Source organism: Polistes dominula, unplaced genomic scaffold (genome assembly GCF_049000335.1).
Source record: "Polistes dominula isolate Pdom_NZ unplaced genomic scaffold, Pdom_raw_medaka contig_22, whole genome shotgun sequence".
Classification (NCBI taxonomy): Eukaryota; Metazoa; Arthropoda; class Insecta; order Hymenoptera; family Vespidae; genus Polistes; species Polistes dominula.
In genome coordinates this window covers 3,011,665-3,038,538 of record NW_028300966.1, presented here as the reverse complement: position 1 = coordinate 3,038,538, position 26,874 = coordinate 3,011,665, and the positions used below count along the sequence as shown (strand labels likewise).

Sequence of the window (26,874 nt, the reverse complement as noted above, 5' to 3'; positions counted from 1 at the left end):
TTGCGATTAAAAAGAAATATTATTTGCTAAGTTTTGACTATACTTTATGACTGTTATATAATACAATACATGCAATTTCTTACGAAAATGATAAATTTTCGTAAACGATAACTAAATTCGCACTTTATAAAATAAAACAAGAAGAAAAAAGTATTAGTTAACTAAAATTTTAACATATTCCATAATTATTATCGAAAAAAAATCTACTTTCGCGTCTTCAATCGTAGAGACGTTTAGTATTTTCGAAAATTACTTTAAAAAAAAAGTAAAAAAATAAAAATGACTTATACATAGCAGTACTATGAATGAATTAGCAACTATATATGGATACTTAAATCTATTATAAAAGTATACTAAATGTTAATATTATAATAATTATTTGTTTTCGTCGTTTAATTTTTTGTTCTTCAGCTGTCGATGTCTTCTAAAAAAAAAAAAAAAAAAATAGAAGAAAAAGAAGAGAAGAAGTATAAAACATTCTATTAGAAGTTTAATCAAAATGAACGAACATAAAAACGTATCAAATCATCGAAATAATGAAATATAATTAAAACAATTTCGAGAATATTATTTTCCAGAATAATGCGAGCCCATATTCGAGGGTGGACCTCTGTGATGATGATGATGATGTTGCTTTTGTCCAGGACCGGAAAATCTGCTACCAGGACGTGAATGTACTATAGCATAATGATCGCTGTTAGTTGATATCGACCTCGTTGAATTCATCGTTGAACCACCAGAAGCGTATCCTTGTTTCCCGTTTAATGAATATCTATAATAATTATATACAAATAAAATTAATATATTAATCTTTTAATATTATTAATTAACCCTTTGACTGCTATAAACGCATATATGCCTTTGTTAAAAGTTGCATATAAAGTGTGTTGTCAATATTAATGTAAAATCATGTAATGTTGATTATTGTTTCGAATCTTGTCATATGAAAATTATATTAAGAAAAATTGTTATTATTAGATATATTATAATTTATTATTAAAATATGGGTAATAATATGCCAATTTAGTTAATGATAAACTATTCAGTGCTTACAAGACACTTAAGCTGTAAGTATTTAGCACTCAAAGGGTTAATAGGAGAGAATAAGTTTAAATGATGTTAACACTCCGAGCGTTTAACTTATATTGACACTTTTCAATCTGATACCTTCAAACGTATATAAAATAATGTTCGTTTCGTATGTATACTGTAAATTCGATCTTAACCATCGATCAGAACGTATAAAAATAACAGTTCGCGTAAACGTGATAATTAAACACATTTAACGTTAAATTTATCCATTTTTCTAAACAAAAGATTAGCTATTATTTTAAATTGAAATAAAACTATGCAATTTTACCTTTCTTAATCAGGATAATATAAATTTAAAAATTTTAATATTCTTAACGTCTATTATAATATTTTCTATGAATAATAATGTTCGATATTTTTTTCTAGAAAAATTTTTGTAATCGATATAAATCATTCGTACGCAGTATAAATATCAAATAGAAATATTTGTAATGAAATTGAACGTGATTTAGAAAGTTGAACGTACGTGTATAGGAAGACACGTTTATTATTAACGTACCGTTCTGATCTTAGGAAAAAGAAAGGATTTGTGCCAAGCTAGTGTAGAATGTTTCTCAACAACGTCTCATTGATTGATTCGTTGTTACGAAACAACATCACAGTCGTATTAAGAATTTAATTAAATCAAACCTCGACCCGTATTGAGAACCGTGCCAGCTACGGTATGGATCGTAATCTTCAATCGATGGTTCTTTTTCGATAATGTCGGTTTGTGAACAGCTACATGTCATAGCTGAGCATAGGAATATGTTAATTATTAGCATTATTAGAAACAATATTCCTAATGCTACCGCTAACCATAACAACCATAACGGATGGATACTGCCCTCTTCGTAGGATGCTTGAACCACTGTAAATAAAAAACATTTTATTTAATTAATCATTAATTTATTTTATATATTAATTTTTATATTAATTTATTTTTTTTTACGTGAAATAAAATTATATGTTTTCCAAATTCTATAATACATACTTGTGTGTCCATAATTATGAAATTGGTCTAACCCAAAATTTAAAAGAAAATTAGTTTATCAGTTATTTCACACAACATTATTTAAAACTAAATAAATTCAACGTAATTGTTAAAAATTATTGTTAGATTATATTTGTTATTTCAATATTTAGAATTAATTTAATGTTCAAATTTAATTCTTAAAATATTTCGAAACAAAAGAAATATGACTTAGATTACTTTTATAATTATGGGTACAATTATATTAATTTATAAAAAATCGCAAGATGAATTTACTATAATAAATTTTAAAATTAAATATAATTTAATAATTATAATTAGATAATAATATATAATTAGTATAAAATAACTCACTTGGTTTTTCTCCAGGATCAAGAACGTAAACGCTTGTACCGGCAAGTAAGATTCCTTCTTCACCGACAACGTTTTGTCCACTGATAGGAGTGCCTCCTTTTATTCCTTCGTCCTTGTCATCCTCGCATATCGGAGTACCACAACTTCCTAACGAATCAATTACAAATTTTAATTAACAATTAATTAAATTATTAAAACGATATTTGATAAAGTAATAATAATATTTGTTAACGTTTTTAATCGTAAAAATACGAAACAAATGAAATCGAGTACAGTTACGATTTAGTTCATTTATTTTATTATACTTAATTAAAATGAACCCGTTCTAGAGTATAATAAATGAAATCTTTAATGATCGTTGATTGGAACGATTCATTTAAATATTTTGAATCACATTAGTTGACCCAGATTCGGTTTAGTTAATTTCATTGATACAAATCATTTCACGGTATAGCAATTTATAGTATACTCACCTCTACAAACAGCAATGTCGCATTGAAAATGCACTTGTGGACTGTCGGAAAAGCGGAACATGGAGAACAATGTGGCATCCGCTGTACCGGTGTTTCGATCGTATATAAATTTCGTCATGACTCGTGCTTTAACGGGACATCTATAAACATGGGGGATACAAAAAAATAATGTTTTAAGGATTATTTTGCAAAACAAAAAAGTGAAAAAAATATTATAATGATTTGATTAGAGTATACTCACCCTCTTTCGTCGATCAATTGTACGCTGGCATTTTTTTTGTTAAACGCAAAACAAGATTTTACCCTGATACCGTATGTTCCTGCGAAAGGAAAGGATTTAACTCGTAAATAAAAAAAGAAAAAAAGGAAAAAATTATGCAAGAGACAAACGGTTAGGTTAGCCAACCGACCCGTTTTAACCAGCATCTTAAAGGAGAAAACACACACGTAGTATAATAAAACGTAATACTGACCATCCGGACGAGAGATTTCTGCTCTTAGTGTATAGTTGTGACCATAAATAGCTTCTTGAACTCTACGAGAACCGTCCAAGAGTCTTAAGGACACCAACGATGTTTCGTTCCTTGAAAAAAAAGGAAAAAATACACGTTACTTTTAATTAATCGTAATTATTATCGTATGTTATATAGTATATAAACTTAACTACAATATTACATTTAACGTTAGAACGCAAGATATTATAAATTGAAAACAAATGAGTCATAATTATCTTTCCTAAGTACGTTGTTTTTAGTGTCTTTCTCGTATCATTAACTTACTTAGCATTTTTAAAACCAGCTTTGCCGCACGTGATAACGTAAAATTTATCATCGGCAAGTTCTAACGTCTTGTGTATCCTAACAGCTATTGGTACCGATCTTTCTTCCGTATTCTGTAATATTAAAACAAATTTTAATCAATAGATTAAATCATTAATGATTGAGATCATTAATATAAAACTTAGGAACTATTTTAAGAGTCGACTAAATACAAAATAAAATTCTATTTGATTATATACATTTTACATGTTTCGTTAAAATAGCATGAAAAATTATATATATGTATATAAAAATTCAGTGTCACATTTTTGGTTTGCTATGGACTTCGAAATTGTTCAACCGATGTTAACGTAATTTTTTGTGTGTTTTGTGTGATTTTTTCTAACTTAGAATATAGGATAGTTTTTATCGCAATTATTTTTTATTTTTTATTACTAATTTAAGGATTTATATTTAAGAGGTTATCTAGGTTTCTAGGTCTTATAAGTTTTCAATAGATTGCGCTGTATTACAATTCAATTGTTTCAATTTACATATGACATAACTAACCTTACTTTTTATATTTTTTCAAATATTATTATTTAAGATATTCCCTTACTAATTGTGATATTATATATTGTGTGTGTTATTATGTATATATTACATATTATAAAAAATTATATATATATATATTATATAACAAATATATATAGTATTGTAATATATATAAATAAGATATTTATTAATATTAATTATATTAAATATAATTAATATATTAAAATTTTTATATTATTTAATGTCTAATTTGAAGTACCAGAAATTTAAATGAATGTTAAAAATTAAATAATATTAAGTTAAATTAAAATATATTAATTAAATAATAAGTTAAATTAAATAATATTAAAAATTATTAAAGAGGTGAATATTAATTAGACTGCATTAAATAGTTTAGAATTATAGATGGCACTGTACACAATTCAATTATTTTGATATAATCAGAATTACATGTGACATAACTAACTTTATTGTTTATATTTTTTCAAGTATTATTACTTTATATATTTCATTACTAATTGTGATATTATTTTGTGTCTTGTTATAATTTACTAAACAGTTTAGAATCATATTAAATCAACAATTTATAAAAAAAAGTCACATCAACGCTTGGACCAAAGCATCTTAGTGTAAATATATTTAAAAGTTACATTCTTACATTGTTAACAAGTACACCACAATAATCCGGTGCTCCTTCTGGCGCAAGTAGGTTTATCCCTAGCGTGGCGTGATTCGAACCATTTCCGGGTACCATACACTGAGGTCTACGATAATCCCTGGCGTGAACCGCACCTACGAAGCTCTGGTTGAGATTCACGCGAATCGTCATATAACCGGCTTTGCACGTCGCCGTTACCGTCGGTTGAAATTCCGTGTCCAATAATTGACCGCCGACCTATGTGTGCAAAAAGATATATAGGAAGTATTAGTACTAGTATTAGTAATAGTAGTAGTAGTAGTATATATATATATATATATATAGGTTAGGGTAGGGTACTTACATACTACGAGGAAATATTAGACGCACCTTTTTTACCCGTTAATTACTACGATCTACGACTATGATCGTTTGGATCTTACCTGTAGGATCTATATCTACATTTACTATGTTACTATATACTACTATATAGTATTATGTAGAAACTATTACATATTTCTACGTACTAAGGAGAAATACCTTCTCTTAGGTATTCCAATATTTTGTGTTTTTTTTTATTATTATTCTTTATTATTTGACGACTAAATCGTTGTAATTAATATTTAAATAATAACTATAATATGTTATACTTGTTTTAATCTTCTTCTTTTTTTCTAATCAGGTTTTAGTTTGAATAAGACTCGAAAGTTGCAATTAAATGGTAGATCGAATAGCATAATCTAATCTTTCAAGTCAAGGACATAACTCGAAGTGATTTAAGAAAGAAGGATAAAATATATATAGGGTAATCTATAACTCGTTGTACAAGCGAAAAGGGGTGATTCTACATGAAAAACTAAATCGAAAATATAGAATACAATTTTTTCGTTTGAGGCTTTGTTTTCGAGAAAATCGACTTTGAATTTTCGCAAAATATGCATGCATTTCATCATGTCTCGTTATAACGGATCTACGAACTTTTCAGAAATACCTTACTAACTTTTCGGAAATACCTTACGAACTTTTCCGAAAATTCAAAGTCGATTTTATCGAAAACAAAGCCTCAAACGAAAAAATTTTATTCTATATTTTCGATTTATTTTTTCATGTAGAATCACCCTCTTTTCGCTTGTATCACCAGTTACAGATCACCCTATATATGTATATATATTTTAAAGAACAAAGAGAGAAACGAAATAAATCGTATGTATTATAAATCAAGAATATTAGTGGCTAAAGAAAATTATTGGTCACGTCTATAACAAACTTCAAAAGGTATAGTACTATAGGTATGGTGGAAGAAAGTAGGGACATTTTCTTGTTCCAATCGGCGACTTAATGGACAAGTAAAGTTAGACCGGTCTGGGCGGTAGCCAAGCAACCCACGCTAACTTTCAATTTCATATGCCGCGTCTGAACCACTTCTACTAACTCCTATAATATAGTATTATGTTATATGTATCTCTATATATACGTGTATATGTATATGTGTATGCATGTGTACGTATATAAACGAAAATCCGCGCGGAGAGAAGACCGAGCCAAGGAAATTTTGCTTCAAGATCGAAAGATCTTTCTTCGCGTGGGTGTATTTTGCAAGGACACGAGCCCTAAATGTTCCCTTAGTCGTATATCAAGTGAAGGATGCGCGATCGTAAGTTAGAAAAGAGAATGATGGTTCTTTCTATCTTTAAAAGGAAAAATCGTATTCTCCATTTTGAAATCGGATTCTCGTTACTTTTTGAATGAAACGTGAAACAACGTTTAAATTGTTTTTCGATGATTAATTTTATTTCCCACTCTATAATTTTTCTTTCTTTTTATTATTTATACTTTTATTTTTATTCTACAATATATCGATTTATTATTTATTATGCATTTTTTCATTTATAATTACATAGCTATCTATAAATCGCAATCAGTGACACATTTTTTGTTGTTTTGTTTTGTTTTGTTTTGTTTTGTTTTGTTAAACGTGATAGTCATTTTAATTTGAAATACAGAAGGGGTAATGGAGAATTTAATTATAAAACGAATTAGGACAAAGTCGAGTAATTATTTAACTCTCGTAATTCACGGTCACACCGGGTTCGTTTTAGTTAGGCCAAAAAAGGAATGCTAGAACGATTGTGGATCGGCGACGTGATGTAATCAGAATTCCTTTGGAACGCGCCATGAGTGTACGCACTTAAAATAACGCTTACAGTGACGAAGAAAAATAAAAAGAGAAAGAGATAGAAGTGGAATGAGAGGAAGAGAAAGGCAAACAGAAATTACGTTCGCCAATGGAAATATTTGCACGTCTATTAAACGCGCTTTAGTAAAAGCTGAGTGAAACTGATTCCATTCGGTTCTACGAAATTTAAGAATAATCGTTTCACTGGTAAATAAAATTGTTCATCTTAAAAAAAAAAAATATACAAGAAATTTTTACTTTTCATAATTCGTGCAATTATAATTGTTAATGTTAGTTTGAGCTTTTTAAAAAATATTTTCTTATTTATTTATTACTAATTAATGCATGGTATTTTATAGATAAATAAATAATCAAATCACGAATCCATGTATGTAAAGTTTGGTTAGTATTAAACAAAAATAAGAAGAAAGATTATTTATTGAATTACGAATTATAAATTTTATCTACGAGTTTTAGTTGTGGAAAAGAAAAAAACAGAGAAGACAAGAGGATATAGTAAGAAAGCGAGAACATGATATATGTTGGAAGAATTTGTCGAATCACCCCATATACACGCATATCCTTAGCTATCGTATTTTTCATCGTTGAAATAGAGAATTTCGCGGTATCGGTAAGTTCGATCGATGCTAACAAGAATTACGACGTGAGTCTAAGAAATAATTAGAAGAGTTGAATGTAAAGGGAAGAAAATGAATTGAGATAGGTGGGGGAAAGGTAAGGGAAGATGGAATGAAAAATAGATAGAGAAATAAAAAAAAAAAAGACAAATTTGTAAAAAAGAAAAGAAAATAAAGTTTAAAGAAGTAGGAAGTGTGATTTACTAAAGTTTGCGTGCTTTATCGAAATATGCAATTTACTTGGTTGGTAATAATATTGTATTAAGATTTATCTTACTTATAAGTTTTTTAACTTCTTTCATTTTTATTTATTTATTTATTTCTCTTTTTCTCTCTTTCTCTCTCTCTCTCTCTATCTTTCTATGTTTCTAAGTGGAAGTTTGAATGCATTCCGATAATGCACACCCAAGTACAAACATGCAAACCGCGAGACATAACCGCAGAACTATATCGTTTGCAGAACGTTAATATTTCATTTTTTGACTCTTATCTTTTTCCATTTCTAAACTTGATATCATTTTTTTTTTTACTCTTACTTATTACTTACTGTCAACGCGAAAGTGGATAAGTTTCGGTGAAAAAGAGAACGAAGAAAGAAGTAATATTATATAATTATCATTTTTTAATAATACATAAATTTAAATAACGAGTATGTAAATGAATTAAAATTTGTAAAACTTTTCTAAGAATTTCTAATAAGATTTTTTTAAATTATTTTAATTAAAAAGAATTTTTAAATAGTAGTAGTGACTGGAGTCAGATAATCGAAGAGTTTAACTTTTTTCATTGTACCTATTATAGAAAATAATTAATTTAAATAATAAATACATCTATATTTTAGGTGAATAAAACCTTAATAAAACTTTTCAAAGAATTTTTAATGAGATTTTTTAGATAGATTTAATTACTACGAATTTTTAAGTAGTAGTAGTAGTAGTAGTGACTGGAGTCAGATAATCAAACAGTTTAACTTTCTTTATTCTATCTATAATAGAAAGAAAGAAATTTAAACAACAAATATATCAATTATCAAAATAAATTAAAATTATTAAACTTTTCAAATAATTTTTTAGACTATTTTAATTACTACAAATTTTTAAATAGTAGTATTAGTAATCGAAGTTAGATAATCAAAGAGTTCAACTTTTTTGATATTGCTTAATTTAGAAAAACATAAATTTAAACAACAAATATATTTTTTATGTAGATGAATTTAATTTGTTAAGCTCTGTAAAGAATTTTTTAGTAACAGGATTCAGATAATTGAACAGTTTAACTTTTCTTATTCAATTTATTATAGAAAAACATAAATTTAAATAATAAATACATCTATTATTTAGGTGAATTAAATTTGTTAAACTTTTCAAAGAATTTTTAATAAAAATTTTAAGACTATTTTAATTACAACAAATTGTTAAGTAGTAGTAGTAGTAGTGACCGGAGTCAGATAATCGAAGAGTTTAACTGCAGCGTATGCAACGAATGCACCGTAGGAGAAAAGCATTCTTTGCTCTTTCGTCTCTGGAAGAAAAAAACCACGAAGAAGAAGAAGACTAAGAAGAGAAATAAAAAGAAAAAGAAAAAGAAGAGAAAAGGTAAGAGAAGAAGAGCAAAGGGCCCGGAATTCTCTCGTCAGCGTTCCTTAGACTTGGTCGACAGAAAGAATATGGAGAAAGAGAAAGAAGAAAGAAAAAGAAAAAGAAAAAGAAAGAAAGAGAAGAGAATAAAAGACAAGTAGAGGGGAGAGGACCCAGTCTCCAGAATTATCCTGCGAAGAAAAAGGAACGCAAAGTCAAAACGTATGTTATTGACCCTTGCCTCGTTTGGACTCGTTGGTCTAACCACTTTCTTCCTTCCTTTTTTATTTCCTCCTTTCTTTTCTTTTTTTCCTTCTTTTCTTTCTCCCTCTCTTACTCTTTTTATTTGAAAACAACGTAAGACTCAAACTCGAACGGACCCCGCGGGGAATTTTTGCCAAAAGAAGGCTCGCATCTTTTCTTCTTCTTCTTCTTCTTCTTCTTCTTCTACATCTTCAATCTTTCTTCGTTCTTTATCTTTCTTCATTCTTGTTTCTTGTATCCTTGCTGCCTCGAAGATTCAAGGAGAGAAAAGTACGAAGGGATTTATGAAGACATTGTTCGGAGGGAGGGAAGAAAAGAAGAAGAAGGAAAAGAGGGAGGAGAAGAAGAAGGAGGAGGAGGTTCCACTATCTATTGCTTAAAATACATATATATATATACACGAGTGAAGATTCTTACCTGAAGAATAAAAGGTAAAGTCTTATTAACAAGTACCGTCTTATTTTGACGTATTTTATGGTCTTAAGTTAATCTTCTCAAGTGTAAAAATGTTTACATCACCTGTGTTGATTCATTTACCGTGATAATAATCAAAATATGAAGAAAATTATTATTTTTTATCTTTTTTTTTTTCTTGTTTTTTTTTTTCAATAACGTATGCCGTTTAAAAAGGATTTAAGTGATATTATTTGATTAATATGATTTAAATTACATATCGCGTATGGGTTTTATCATAGGGGTATGATGTTTTTTTGAATTATTTTTATTTTTTTGTTTTATAAGAAAATAAGTATCACGACGTAAAAGATGAATAGGTTGATAGAGACGACACGAAAGAGAAAGAAAAAAGAAGAGAGAAAGAGAGGGAGAAAGAAAGTTTAATTTTTTGAGACACGCAAGAGTACTTCGCCTTAATTAAAGGGGGTGATCGATTAATCAGGAACATGATGAGGTTCGTGTAGTCCACGCGTTAATGAGAACTCAATGAACGTAAAGTATAGTTTAATACCACGTGATATATACGAAAGTAATAAATCCTTAACGCAAGAATAATTTTACGTTATCGGATCAAAACTCGCGGCAATTCGATCGTTAATTAATGGTCTACCCTCACCCCTCTCCTCACCTTTCTCTCATCCCCCTAGTCACCATTTTATCGATATCGTGTCATGCGTTATTTCCTATTTCTCTCTCATTTCTACATTTGCAATTTTATTACGTTGTGGTGTATTTCTTGCACCTTTTATTTTTTCATTTCTATATTTGCCCCCTTCTTTTTCTTTCTATCTGTCTTTCTTTCTCTTTCTCTCTTATACGTTCTTCAATGTTCTCGAAAGCGTGTAGTGAGTGAAAGCAACACATTAGTAACTTTCCACGGTTATGGCTTATCAGATTACGGATAGATTTTAATTCCTTTTCTCACATCATTCTATTTCTATCTTTTTTTAATCCCGTTAACCCCCACCATAATTTTTTCTCGAATAAAAATATCTCAAAGGCGACAACGTATCGAATGCAACTTATCATGGCGAGAAAAGAAATCTCGTAATTTCTCTACATTTTTATATTTTTTATTTTTATTTTTTGTTAATTTGTTTTATATCGTTTCAGATAACGAAACTGTAATTCAATTTTTAACTTTTGTAAAACGATAATAAGTATACGACAAACAATTTTCTTTTTTTTTTGTTTTATTTTATTCTCTTTCTTTCATAATTATTTTTTATTTAAAATATAAATAATATGTGTAATTTTCTATTCTACAAAAATAAAACGACACGTTACTATATATTTATATAATTTAATATAATTTTATTTATATTTCATTTATTATTAAAATATTATTTAAATATTTAAATATAATTTTGTGTGTGTGTGTGTGTGTGTGTATCAAGTATTTTATATGAATAAGAATTATTTTTTTTCTGATAAGTGTAATTTATTTAAAATCATATCGAAAACTATTTCGATATGGCATTACGTCCCTTATAATTTTTTTTTTTGCAATACATTTATGGCTTGAAAAATATTATATTTGTTCGTTTTTTCTATTTTTCTTGGTTTTTTTCTTTTTTTTTTTTCTTTTATATTACCATATTATTTTCGAGAGACGATACTCGGGTTATGGAATAAGGCGTATAAAAGTAACTCGAAGTTATATTACGATTAACAGAAGCGAGTAGTAAGTGCTTGTGTGATATTTTCTTATCTCGAACGTATCGAAGTGGATTATGGTAGTTCGATATTTTTTCGTAGAAAAACTTTCAAGAGAATTTTTCTCAAATAATTGTTTTTATAGATATTTTGCGTGGGAGTAATTTTACGCTTCCAGTTTTAATATAAAAATATGTGAAACTATTTAAACGAGTAGCCTTTCTTTAAACCAATCATTTTATTTGTTCATATTTTTAATACATACACACACACGCACATATATATATATACAATTTCAATATTAATTACGATTACGTAAAAAAATATATAAAAAATTAGAAAGTAGTTAACCCTATCTCGCATATTAAATTTTAATATTTCATTTTGTAAAAAAAATTCGAAAAAAGATTCACGAAACGGTCTTCATCGAACTGCGAAATGTTTCGCAATGGTGACCCAGAAAATTAGCCCACCCACTTTGGTTGCGGACCGAAAAACGAAAGTGAAAGCGAGAAATAAGAATAAAGTGCGTCGAAGAGCAAAATTGTTTCATTTTAAAATATCTTTGTTGTGCCTCCTCTTGTTTATTAGTGGTAACAGTTCAGAGAAGCAAAACCACTTTCATCGGAGGCAATAAATGAAAGTAAAAAAAAAAAAGAAGCGTGTTGAACCCGTGTCCGAACGATTTTAAATTTACAAATTTAATATTCTTCTATTTATATATAATAATAATAATAATAATAATAATAATAATAATAATAATAATAATAATAATATAATATTTGCAATATATAAATTAAAATTTAATACAAAAAGATTCTTTTATTATTTATTTTTTTTATTTATTTATTTTATTATTAAAATATTTATAAATATATATATTTTTTGTATATTATATTATATATAATCATATAATAATATAAATATTAAAATAAATAATACAATATATATATAGAGTATTATATATATATTTTTTTTCTCTTTCTGTTTAAATTAAAAATTTTAATTAAATTTCAAATTTTCCATCATACCTTTCTTCCCAAATCCATGAACGTGAAAATAACCATGTTAAAAATAATAGTGTTCAATCGATTTGTTATTATGACTCATCATCGTATCCACCGATAAGGTATAGTTTATTTCATTGTCAGAGTATTGGAGAAGGGGTGGTGAAAGAAGGTGTAGGGGGAGAGGGATACGATCGAACGGAACGCACGCTTAACGGAGAAAAGTGAAAGTGTTGGTACGCGTAAGAAGGATGAAAAAGTGAATGAGTAAGAAATAGTGTGTGCGTATATATGTGTGTGTGTGTGTATGAAAAAGAGAGAGATGGATAGATAGATAGATAGATAGAAGGGACTAACGTAAGCGTATAATACATGAACGCGTAAAAAGAGAAATGGTGAGAATAGGGGTAAAGGAGGGGGTAGGGTAGATAGAGAACTAGAAAAACACGAAACACCCACACGTGTATATTCAAAGGTAAAAAAAAAGGAATGGAAAGGAGTAAGAAAAAAGGAAGAGGCAAGGATATAAAACGATCTTATTACCATCGGAGGTCGTCCCGCTATTAAAACGGGCTCCTCTCTTTCTTTGTACTCCTCTCTCTCTCTCTCTCTCTCTCTCTCTCTTTCTCTCTCTCTCTCTTTCTTTCTGTCTTTGGTTCGTCTGTTCGTTGCACGAGAAGCTTTAACTGCAAGGATAGGATCCGCGTACGCTTTCGCGTTTATGACAATGCCATTACGTACGAGACGGGAATCTCTAAGTGTTTCGCACTAATACTAATACATAAATGTTCACGAACGTACCGTATGGTCAATGTAAGTATATAGGTATATATAACTATTATATATGTGTATATATGTATATGTATATGCATGGTACAACTCGGAGACGTTTCACGACACGAACTCACGCACGTGTACAAGTTCGCGAGAGCAGGAATTATTATACTTCGTATAACCATCGGCGTCGGTACCCGTATATCTCATCTTTTATCTTATTTTCCTATAATCTTTTTTCTTTTTCCCTTTCCACCCTTCATTTTCCCCCTCTCGTTCACTTTCATCAAATTTAGCGTGAAATAATTTCAGTAAAATCTGGAAAATCTTTGTTTAGGTTAATTTTTATGGTTGTTATAGTGGTCTTATTGTTGGATTTATTTTATTAGCTATCAATTTTATTATTTATAGGATCGTATATAAGTAATAAAAATAAAATTGTAGGAGGTGTAGAGTAAAATTTGCAAATATATTAAATATTCAATGATGTATCGTGATAAGTATAATATTAATATTAATTAAAAATATGTGGTTTTATTGTATTGAAATTTTACTGTTGGAAACTGCATAATAAACTGCAATATAATTTCTTTTGTAAAATTTATTTTGAGAATATTAATATAAAAAATTACCATATTTAAATAATAAAATTACTAATATAATATTTCACCCTCTAATATTTGTTCTCTTTTTTTCTTACCTTTTTATATTTTTTCTAAATTAATTATAATTATTTATAATTTATATTATCTTATGTAATTTTTTTATAATTCCATCATTTTTTAATAAATTAATATAATTTATAAAAAAATATAATTAAATAAGTATAATATTAATATTACTCAAAAATACGTATTTTTATTGTATTAAAATGTTACTTTTGAAAATTACATAATAAATTGTTTTTGTAAAATTTATTTTAAAAATATTAATACAAAAAAAACCCCATATTTTATCAATAAAAATATTAATATAAAATATCACCCTAATTTTTATTTCTATCTTTTTTCTTCTTACATTTTTTTATTTTTTCTAAATTAATTATAATTATTTACAATTAATATAATTTTATATAATTGTATTATTTTTCTTTTTAAATTGTATTCTCAAAACAAATCAGGATTAATTTTTTTATCGAACGAGAAAGAAAAAGTGAAAGAGATAAGGAGATGACGCCAATGTTTTGCAGTTTTTGAGTCGTTTGAGACCCGAAGAAGAAGAAGATAAAGAAGAAGAAGAAGAACAAGAAGAAGAACAAGAAGAAGAAGAAGAAGAAGAATAACCGAAGGTGGATACGCGTATGACGAGCAAAGAAAGAACGTACCTCGACGATTTCGTTCCGACATAGGCCTTAAGGTAAAATCACGAACATAAATCATGAACTTCACCGACATGTCCGATTTGCCGACTGCCAAGGGGCAGCAGCAAGTGTTGTTGCTTTTCTAATACCTTTACACGAGTAGTTTCCGAAGGATCACGGCACATGTCAAGTGCTTAACCTTTTCTCGAGTTAAAACTTTGATAAAAAAATTTTGTCAAGTTTTCCTTCAATGAGAAACCCTAAGGTAGGAATTATTTTATTATTTCATATGACGAAGTTGCGTTCTTGTTGTTGGTAGCACCATCTCGTATTTTCCCTTTTTCCATTTGTACACTTGACTTTAAAAGTTGGAAGAATTATTAAACGTTCACGATCATCTTAGAAGAATTTCTACTTACACGTGTGCATCGGTATAAATTTCTTTTTTTTTTTTTTATATTTATATTTATTTCTTTAGGATATAAGAGGAAGAAAGATAAAAGTAAGGTTATGTAGCATTAAGGTTTATCATTGATTTTGACGTTGTACATACACGTACTGTACTTAAACGTATCTTTATTGACATATGCAAAGATGTGTCTGTGTAATAGTCAGATTAAAAGTATTTTTTTGTTTTTTTAACTGAAAGTAAACTATGAACGATGTCATGCTAAGGTTTTTATGCATACTTATTACCAGGAGTGTTAAGATCCTGCTATTGTAAATAAAACTGTATAATGCATTTAACTTCGATCTGAAGGAAGTGTACTCGGTCTCGATCATCCGGAACGATTTACGTTTATTCCAAGCTGAGATATCAAAAGATTATTCAAACAAATCAACGATCAAAGAATTTTATCTCGTCTATAGGTTCTATATCAGATTCGTTTTAAACCATGCTACTTACTGATTTATCAATCTTACATATTACTAAACTGACGACTAGAAAATTGTATACTTTGATGAACACGTTTTAACTGACACAATGACTAAAATAGTCGAACGTTAGGAGTAAGCTTTCATGCGAAACGATACGAATACCAAGGATGGTGAAATAAAGTTATAATACCGTAACATATAGTACGCTTTGGTTAAGTTTTAAAATTTAACGAGGCTTATCCCATTCACTGACAACTACAAGATATTTTCTTGGGTTTAAGAATATACGAGGTTTTATTTATCACAAACTAAAAGATAGCTCATAGATTTTTAGTTTTTCTTCTTTTTTTCATTAAATTATTACCACTGCTATTCAAAGATTATGTGTGGAACTAATTGGTTATTAATTTTCAAGAATGTCATTGTTTTACGATAAATAGTCGATTAATCTAAGACACGACATGTTTCATTTTATTTTTCTTTCTTTTTCGTCAATGAACGAGTTCAACTTGTCACGTAAAGATATAACAAGCACATTTACATATGTATATATAAGTATACCCGTGTATCTTTGTATCTACACAATAAACCATGTTTGACCAGTTATGCCTATCGAACATCGGTTGTTGTTCGTGAATAATATTTCTTGAAGAAAAATTTTTCAAAATTGTCACGCGATATCATCGAACTAAAGCAATACAGCTTTTGTCATGAAATAAAGATTTTTCAAATCTTTCTCGATAATATATATAGTTCAACGTATACAACTTGTCATGAAATAAAGATTTTCAAAATCTTTCTTGGTAATATATGATTCCAACGTATATAAATAACGTAAGATACATTACTATATACAGGGTGATTCTCTAAATCTTGCTAACTATATAGTTCCAAAAGTATAATGGAGAAAAATTTGTATAATAAAAATTGTGAAAAATGGAATAATGGAAGTAATTATATGATGTTAGTTTTGTTTTTTGCTAGGTGGAGTAGTTTTTGAGATTTAATCGTTAATTTAGTTTTTTATATACATAATTATATTTATATATATATATATATATATATATATATATATATATATATATATATATATATATATATATATAGTTAAATATATAATTATATTTTTATATAAATATAATATATATATTTAATTATATATAAATATATGTAATATATATAATAAGATTTAATGGTCAATTTAGTTCTTATTTATATAATTATGTTATTATATATATAATAAAATATATAATTATATTTTTATATAATTTTTATTAAAATTTTATATATATAAAATTTTTCATTATAATTACGTTTATATATAAAATTTAATTATATTTATATATAATAAGATTGTAATGGTCACCTTTGTTTTATAAAATTGTTTTACATAATTATATAAAAAATTTAATAATATATATTATAATACATATATTTATAATACCTATATATAAAATACTTATATACCTATTAAAGACCCGCCCTTTACTCTCTTTCAAAGGTAACTTATATACACACATATACACTATCATCTCACATAGCGTGGTAGTATAGTAACGGAGTTTTTTGTACGTAAGATACGTTCACGGATAAACGTGCAATTTACGCGGCACGTGTTATATGCCGTTTCGTGCGGCCTATATACCATCCAAAAGATCGTAACTCTTGGAGTTATATTCTTTTTCAGTACCGGCCAGGCCCTGTTGTCCAGTTACTGCTAGCTCCTTCATTCAGATACGAAAAAGAAAGTAAAAAGAAAAGAAAAACAGAAGAAAAAGAGAAGAACGAGCAGACCCTTTCTCGTCGCTCTTGCAATTTCCAACTTTCCATTTCTTTTTTTCTTTTTCTTCTTTTTGCACGAGTCAAGTCTCGCAGACGTTGCAGTAGAAAGAGACAAATAATGTCAGACAACTTTTCGTTCGAGATAAGATGAGAACAGTCGTTATAAGTGTGAACAGCTCGAACGTAAGTTGATACGTTCGAAAATGTTCGAAAGATACATGTTATATATGTATGTATGTGTGTTTCTGTGTCTGTGAAGTGGAGTAAAGGTGGGGGAATGGTTGCATAAGAACGACCGACCTTTATTTGCATTCCTTTGATCGATTAATTTATCGATCGGCCACGCTCGAACAACGTAAGTGGAAACGTTTTTTTTGCCATCTATTCTATGGGGGAGGAGGAGGAGAAGGAGGTGGTTAGGGTTATATAGCACAAGTCTTTATTCCATTCCGTTGATTTATCGAATTATTTTTTGAATGCAATGAAAACCACGACCAATCGCGTCATTTATTATTTTCTTCCTTTCTTCTTCTTCCTCTTCTTTTCTATTTGATCATTCTCGATACATTCGTGTTATGTAATCGAGTAATGTTTTTTTATTCGAAAAAATAAAAAAGAAAATAGAAAAGGATCTCTGATCTAATCTTGTTAAATGTTCTTTCACGTAGATCTTTATCTATGATGATGATCATGATGATGATGATGATGATGATGATGATGATGATGGTAATTTTGTTAAAACTTTCAATGATATTCATTTCTTTTATTTTTTTTTTTACAGATAAAGAAGATGAAGAAGAAGAATATAATATCTGGATCACCATCAGCACACCGATAAAATTTGCCGGTCCAATGCGAACGAACAGCCAAGCGTGTTTGTTGCAACGTCACCATTGGCTATTCGTACCGTTATAATGACAATACAAACATTCTTCTCTATTTGCATAGAATTTCTATCGTTCCGCTGCATTCTTCGTATACGCCAATGGAAACACGCCCGTATTACAATCGTTCTTGATGGAAGCAATAACTTATTTAACACAACTCGAACACCAACCAGCAATTTTTGTTTGAGATCATATTCGCACCATTTTATTCTGTAAATATGATTGTATATTTATATGTATTGTATATATTGCATATTTCATTGTATTAGACTGTTTGAAAAATTAATGTTGATTAATAAATATAAAAATGGTTAAAATTTTTAATTGTCTTTATAGTATCATCATGAATTTTTTGATGTCACCTTGTAGAAAACTATAATAATAATGTTTTGTAGATTGTTATAAAAATTAATGAAGATTGATATTTGTTTTTTAATTGTCATCAAATATTTTTATTATAAAGTTGGCAAGAATTTTTTGACGAATTTTTAAAGAAAAACGCTGATATTTTATCGATTGTTCCCAAAATTAATAAAGATTGATATTTGTTTTTTAATTGTCATCGAATAGATTTATTATAAATTCGTCACGAATTTTTTGATGAATTTTTATAGTAAAAGGATAATATTTTACCGATTGTTCCCAAAATTAATGAAGATTGATATTTGTTTTATAATTGTCATCAAATATTTTTATTATAAATTCGTCACGAATTTTTTGACGAATTTTTATAGTAAAAGGATAATATTTTACCGATTGTTCCAAAAATTAATGAAGATTGATATTTGTTTTATTATTGTCATCGAACATTTTTATTATAAAATCATCACGTATTTTACAATGCAATCTAATAAATAAAAAATACTCGTCCAAGCCAAACAATTCGTATAATAATATTTCTCGTATTCTTCTCATATTCTGATTTCGTATTTCATACGAACAAAAACTATTATTCGCTTTTCATTGGCATTTACTAACACATCGGAATAACATATAGAAAATAATGAAAAGTGAGAAGAATACCACCTAACAGTTTTGGTGAAATCGCGTTATATTATTATACAATATATTATACTCATACTATAGCATACTAATCACGGTTACTACGAACACGTTTTGTATTTGTTTCTTTCTTTTTCGTTTCCGTTTACTCTGACGTAGTGCATCCGTTGATCTTGCTCGTAAACGTTCGAAACGATGCGTGATTCCCTGTTCCTAGGTTTACTATCATTCTAGTTACATTTTTACTACGTGATATTCCGTTAAATAATTTTTTATACTACCAACAACAACGATAAGAACAAAAGTGATCGTTCGTAAGATTAAAAAAATTCCTAACGATGAATAAAATTGCGTTCTTAGAGATAAATTATGATCGTTAAAATGAATCAATCGATGATTATAACAAGAATCATTATGTTACTTGGAATAAGAGAGTCACATGTGTTATTTCAATTATTTCCTATCGTCGATTATTACAAAATACATCGTTAGAAAAAAACTATGAAAAAAATAAATGAGAAAAAAATTCAAACCACACCCTCACCCCTATCCTCACCCCACCCCACCCCGAAGAATATCGAAGGCAATAATAATCGATTTAATTGCAATAATAAATGATTTATCTTGCAAGGACTAATCGATCATTCTAGATCATAACGTTTGCTCGTCATGAATCTTCCTTCTTTGCTCGAGGTTTCTAACTAAATATGGAAAATGCAAGGCAATATTTTCTAGTCGTCCTTCTCGTCTTGAGAAACGTAATTAAAGAACCACACTGAACGATTATAAATTCGGTTTCTAAAGTAATCTAAACTATCAAGTATAAGATTCCATTCTGGAGATACCTGCTGCTGGTATTCCTATCGGCTTACTGCATTTATCACGACAAATAGCATTCTTCGGTTCCAAGGATATCCACCGAAGGTAGAATGAAAACTTTAAGAGAAAAACAAAAATGATAATGTATTTTATTATTCTATGTAACTTGTAGTCCTTCTTTCAGAATACTGACACAACGGATATAGATTACTTTTATAATATTTCTATCGTGATTTTGTTTATAATTACATTTAATGCAAAATGATGTTTCTTTTTTTAGGTTAAAGATAAGTTAAAGTAAAATTAATATCGTTGAATTAATTGTAACAAATATTTGTTAAGAAATTTAACGAGTAATTTTGTTTTTTTAGAGTAGTGGTAACTTTGATGGAGTATTTTTATAATATTTTTACCGTAATTTTGTTTATAACTATTTCAACGTAAAAAGGTGTTTCTTCGTTTAGGTTAAGGATAAATTGGAGTAAAATTATATTATAATATTATGACAATTAATTTAACAATTATTGGAGAAAAGTCACGAGTAATTTTGTTTTGTACAGTAATGGTAACCATGATAGAATACTTTAATAATATTTTTACCGTAATTTTGTTTATAACTATTTCAACGTAAAAAGATGTCTCTTTTTTTAGGTTAAGAATAAGTTGGAGATTAATTATCTTATAATATTATTATAATTATATTATATATTATTATATTTAATTTAACATATATAATACTTAGATAAACTCATTTTTTGTTTAATTTTGACTTACAATTAGACCAGTTTAATAATCATGAGCACATATTTAAAGTTAAAATTGTAAAGTATCATTTTAACAACTTGAAGATAAAAATACTATCATAATAATATCGATTGGATAAAAATAACTTATCATGACTACATATGGTAAGATGAAAATATAAAATTGTCCCTCAGAACTTCGAAATTTTATTTCTTTTTCTATTTTTTTTTTTTTTTTTTTTTCAATGGACACGAACGAAGGAGTATTATAAACAATTTCTTCTTGTCTCTGAAGGAGTTTTAAAAAGAAAGAATACGATCGAAGTTACGATATTACATATCCGAGTATTGTACGAGATTTCAACTCGCACTTTCGCAATCCTTTAAAGAAAAGACTTATTATCTTATGGTTAAACGTAGGCTGCTGTGTATCGAAGGCTGCCGAGCGTAGGTCGAACTATCCCGTGGAGTAGCGCTCGTTCTCCGAAAATGGACATGTGAGTTCGATGAAAAAAAAAAAAAAAAGAGAGAGAAAGAGAAAGAGAGAGAGAAGAAAAGATAAAGAAGAAAAGATGGAATTTCTGACTTTCGTTTTATTCTCGGTACGGTGCACTTGGATGCGTTTCCACACACACATCCCACTTGGATATTTTATTTTTCGAATAGTTATTTCTTACTTTCCTCTTTTTATAATGATCTTCAAAAGAATTATTTACTACGTCCTTGATACTATGTTATAAATATCATCCAGTGATCTAGCTTACGTTTAAATACCGTTAACAATTTTTATAATTAATGTTTTTGTAGGTTGGTTTTAATTTTAAGAAAATGAGAATAGAAAGATGTTATTTAAGATGATTATGGTGAATCAAAAGTTCGTATTTTTTTAGATAGTGCAATTTTTGTGAAATCGAAAAAATTATTTTATACTATGCTAGTGAAATATGAATTTAAAAAATGCATTAAATTTTAATAAATTTAGTGTATTTAGTGATTTAACTTATGTTTATATATAAATACGGTTAATAATTTTTATAATTAAGGTTTTTGTAGATTGGTTTCAATTTTAAGAAAATGAGTATAGAAAGATGTTATTTAAGATAATTATGGTGAATCAAAAATTCGTGTTTTATTTCAAATAATATAATTTTTGTGAAATCAATAAAATTACTTAAAATCTAAGTGAAATATGAATTTAAATAAATGAGCCAAATTTTGATACACCCTAATATTTATTAGTTATTAAATTTTATACCAAATTGAAAAACTTAAAGATAAGATATTTGAGTTTCTAATTGAAAACCAATTTGTTCTTTACAATAACACTTGGAGATGAATCATAAAAATATATACGAGTTACCACGGAAAGTTGTTAGCTGTTATCATCCATTTAGAGAGAAAAGAACAAGGTAGGAAAGGAAAAGAAAAGAAAAGAAAAGCAAGAAAGAAAAGAATAAAAAAAAAAAAATGAAGAAACGTAGAGGTAGAAAAAAAAATTCCTATGATTACGTGAGAAATGAGACATATGAGACGTTGAGAAATATTTCATGCGGGACGCGTATTCGAGGACAAGAGTTTTCTATGTCATAGACGAGCTTAGGCGTGTTTTATCCTCCCCCCTCCCCCTCTTACGACTACGCTACATTCACGCATTCATTCTAACATAAAGTCAAGTTCTTTCATTTTGTCTTTTCTTTCTATCTTTTCGTTTTTGTTTTTTACTAAATAGAATATCAACTATGTCAATTTCAAACCAATAATAAGACGTTTGGAAAAATTACGATTAGAAAATAATGTAAGATCATAATTTTGTTTTTTGTTTTTTGTTTTTCTATCACCATAGTTGATATATGTTATCATTATCTCGTAAACTGTAGTTATCGATCATAACTGTAACAACTTATTGGAAACTTTTAATAGCTCGTCTTTATGCTAAGAAATCGGGGAACGAGATAACTTCATGATAAAAAAAAGAAATAATAATAAAAAAAATAAGAAAGTAAAAAATTGTAGAAGGTTGTTCATTGCATCCTAAGATCCTCGATCGCGATACCGCATATCATGTTGGATGGAATTTGAAGAAATTTCAAGGCGAAATGAAAATGTTTCTCCAAGAGTCGGGCGAGAAATTAACTTGGAGAATTTATGTTTCACGCAAAAGTAGGGTCAAGTTGTAGAGTTTAAAACAGAGATAAATATCTTACTTATTATCAGATAAAACATTATCAGGAATTCTCAACCCCTTTTAAGCAACAGCAATTTCATTTTCTTTCATTGTCCTGTTTTAACGATTTTAACATCGTTTACGATAATGATAACTAACGTTTTATCTTGTATTTATCTAAATAGGATTCGATATATTAATTGAAGCATTTTCCTAGATAAGATAATATCTATCCTTTCTTATCTATTTCATTCTCTTTTTCTCTCTCTCTCTTTTTACTTTTAATTAAATACGTTTATTTTTTACAAATTTCAAAATACAGTATCAATGACATTATACTACGCCTAGATCGTAGATTTTCATTTCAACTTTTAATCGTACAATCGAAAAAAAATATTCTTATTCACCACCAGCATCTGCATTATATTAAGTTCATCCTGTGACCTTAGTTCATTTTATCGATTCACGATCGATCGAAGGTCACTCGATAATAAAACGTTCGATCGTGTATTCCATGCAGAAAGTAAAAGCCTTCGACAAGGAGTTTAAAATATTTAACTTAATACTATTCAACCCCCCACCCTTCCCCCTCCCATTAGCATTATCTTATCATGGTTGAAAAGGAGCCAAAGGGACAAAGTATTTTACAAGTACCACTTTACATACCAGTCTCGTATTTCTTCTAGCAAGAAAAAGAAAAACAAGAAAAGGTAGATAATCAGAAAGTGTGAGAAAGAGAGAAAAAGTGTTACTAAAACTCTTTTCTAGTACATTTTTTTCTCGATCAAACTATAAAATATCCTAGCCACAACTATTCACGGAACAACGTAATTGCGAATTACTCTTTCCTACTAGTATTACGAAGCATGTTACATCATCATCATCATTATCATCGTTATTCAAGGTCGAAGAATACGATAAAACTATAAATGGTAATATAACGTTATTCATGTTTTATAATATCGTAAAATATTATTATAACAATATATACAAATATTTTTAATTTTTTTTTATTTGTTCAATCCTTTATCTTTTATATTTTCATGGTGGTTTTGAACGGTAGAGTAACTATTGTAGTTTGAAGAAATAAAAAGAAATAGAAGGAAAAAATGTCCCATAGAACGACACGTTTTAACGAGGTTTTCCTATGCATACCAAAGAGAGATCAACGAAGGAAAGAGAAAGAGAGAAATGCGAATGATGAAGAAGGACGAAAGAGAGACAAAGAAAGAGAAGGAAACGAGAGACTATTGTGTGTGAGTGGCTGTGTTGCATTCCTTCTCGTAATAGGCAGACTCTACTACAGTCTGCTGCAACTTTTCGTTGTATATATACTCATATATATATATATATGTAGATGTGTATGTGGGTGTGTGTGTGTATATAGCCCATATATTTTGAACCCCCCCAATACGAAAGAGAAGAAGAGTTGAGGGAAGAAGAGTCACGCCACCACCCAGCATCCCCCTCCCCCCTCCCCCAGTCGTCCCACCTCTTTCTTTTTTCCCTTCTTCTTCTCCCTTTTTACCAGACACATTTCCACGAATGGCGAGGCAAACGTTTCAACAAACGAAATACATAAACGCACAAGCTCGCGACTCGCATTTTAATCCTTGCATAATTTTTTCTTCATTTGTATTTCCTTTTTCCTGAACCCCTCCCATCTTCATTCCACCCTTTAAATTTTTTGTTTGTTCGTTCGTTCGTTCTTACGTTCGTCTGATTATTGAAATCTATTCGTTTTGATTCGTTAAACATTTCTTGTGTAAAATATTCGATATTATGTTTTTTTTTTCATTTTTTATTTTATTTTAATCGGATAACAATAATCTCGTAGAATTTGTTTATATTTTAATCTAAAACAAATAATGAAATATAAGATAATATAATATTTTGCATAATTTATTCTTAATGAAGAAATTATTTCCTTTTTTCCCGACCACCTCCCCTCCCATCTCAACCCTTTGAATTTTTTATTTGTTTGTTTGTTCGTCTGGTTATTGAAATCTATTCGTTTCAATTCGTTGAACATTTCGTGTATGAAATATTCGATATTATGTTTTTTTTTGTTTCTTTTTTATTTAATCTTATTTTTGTTATTTTACTCATGTAACAATAATATTTTAGAATTTTTATTTATACTTTAATCGAAAGCAAATAATATAATATAATATGTGTAACAATATAATCTCATAGAATTTGTTCATATTAAAGTATTAATATATAAATAATAAATTCAAATTAAAAACAAATAATACATTTTAATATAATATAATATTACGGTTAATTATAATTCGCATAATTAATTACATAATAAGACAAAAAAGATGTTGCGTACGTAGTAGATCTTAATCGCGTAGGATAGGAAAAAAAATATTGTAGAAAGTTGGCGATTGTAAAGAAGGCATACTCTCTCGTGCGACTTATTTATTCTTACCAAGAAATAAAAAAAAATAATAATACTAATCGTGAAGTAATCGTGGGAAAAAAGAAAAATTCAAAATATAAGAAAAAGAACTAAAGAAAAATTATAATATTTTTCATCAAATATCAACTAAAGTATTAAAATTGTTCTGATCATTTTGTTTTTGTTTTGTTTCCAAAAAATATAACAAAAAGAAGTGTTGCATTTTATTTCGTGATTTTTACTTTTACTTTTTAAACAACTAACACACAATTCGTTAACCGATAGAAAAGAAAATATACTATATAAAAAAATAATATAAAATATGTTTAAATATAATTGTTACTTAAAAAATATCTAATAATACATTTTCAAACTCACCTCGTTGACGTATAGCGCCACCAGGATCCAACAGACCGCAGTTGCGATTCTGCGCGAGATCAGACGAAAAGTTGACCACTCGCGTGCTGACATTTTGGTAGCGTGCATGATGGATCCACGCGTTCGCGTGACTTTGTATCTTGGATACGAGGAAGGCAAAAAAAAACTCTCTCTCTCTATATGTATATATATATAAAATAATAATAAGGATTAAGAAAAAAAGAATAAAAGGAAGACAGATAAGATTATAAAAAAAAAAATCACGTATGCCAACGTCGATGATCTCAGAGACCGGTCTCTCACGTCACATTTTCCTTATTTCCCAAGAAGATAGTCATCGTATCACGATTCTGACTGACTTCTCGTCGATGCCAGTTATCTTCTTCTTTCTTCTTCTTACATTAGATATCTTCCTCCTTGTCACACACGGTATATACAGGATACTATCGTGTTAGTTACGTAGATGTGTATACAGGATGCAAGGATTCTCGAATGTGTTCGTAAGACTGGTCCGTTCTTGTCTTCGATGAATTCAACACGAAAGACGCTGTGTTCCGTTCACCAAACAGGAGGAACAAGAAGAAGAAGAAGAAGAAGAAGAAGAAGAAGAAGAATAAGAAAAAGAATAAGAAAAAACTATACTTTCTTCTTTTCTTTTCCTATTCCTTTTCCTTTTTCTTTACGTGAAAGTATGAAAATAATTTCGTTCAAAGATCGTGAAATCAACTGAAGACAACAACAACAAACAACAAACAACAACAAACAACAACAGCAACGGCGACGAGGATGGTTTCGAATGGAGTCTAGTGTTATACTGGCGAAATAATGATTGTCCGCGAGTTCCGAGGTGGCCCCAGGGACGCTCAGGTGTTCGTTCAGGTGTGCTTGGTGGGGGCCAGGACGGTACCGCAGCGGCCATTCCCTTTTCCTCCCGATACACCTCTGCTATCTACACGCATTCGTGTCTCCAGAACTGCTGCTACCTTCGCTACCACGCTTCTTGCTTGCCTGACTACTACCTCCTACTCTCATCTCTCTCTCTTTCTCTCTCTCTCTCTCTCTTGCACCGTTATTAACCTAAGTTTCATTTTCTTACCACCACGTGGCGGTAGCTTGCGATCAC

General features: G+C 28.7%; 1 protein-coding gene and 1 long non-coding RNA gene across 2 annotated transcripts; both read right to left on the bottom strand.

The window, feature by feature from the left end:
- Positions 1–422: 422 nt before the first annotated feature.
- Positions 423–26,783, bottom strand: LOC107071699 (cuticlin-6). Its single transcript, XM_015330904.2, has 9 exons — positions 25,752–26,783; positions 4,864–5,100; positions 3,672–3,784; positions 3,366–3,475; positions 3,134–3,212; positions 2,893–3,032; positions 2,420–2,566; positions 1,723–1,942; positions 423–772 (listed from the first exon to the last, which is right to left on the bottom strand). The coding sequence occupies exons 1-9, from the start codon at positions 25,857–25,859 to the stop codon at positions 568–570; spliced, it is 1,359 nt and encodes a 452-aa protein (XP_015186390.1). The 5' UTR covers positions 25,860–26,783; the 3' UTR covers positions 423–567.
- On the bottom strand, positions 17,393–20,324 carry LOC149032452 (uncharacterized). Its single transcript, XR_016176735.1, has 2 exons — positions 20,086–20,324; positions 17,393–18,448 (listed from the first exon to the last, which is right to left on the bottom strand). It is a non-coding gene; the product is annotated as an uncharacterized LOC149032452 (long non-coding RNA).
- Positions 26,784–26,874: the final 91 nt, after the last annotated feature.

What these genes read in the sequence shown, in the direction of transcription:
- LOC107071699 (XM_015330904.2), bottom strand. Translation starts at nt 25,859, where the DNA reads ATGCACGCTACCAAAATGTCAGCACGCGAGTGGTCAACTTTTCGTCTG. An exon ending in TGGCGCTATACGTCAACGAG is followed by an intron (nt 5,101 to 25,751) that starts GTGAGTTTGAAA and finishes TTGCACACATAG; the next exon opens with GTCGGCGGTCAATTATTGGA. An exon ending in GGTTCTCAATACGGGTCGAG is followed by an intron (nt 773 to 1,722) that starts GTTTGATTTAAT and finishes TAATTATTATAG; the next exon opens with ATATTCATTAAACGGGAAAC.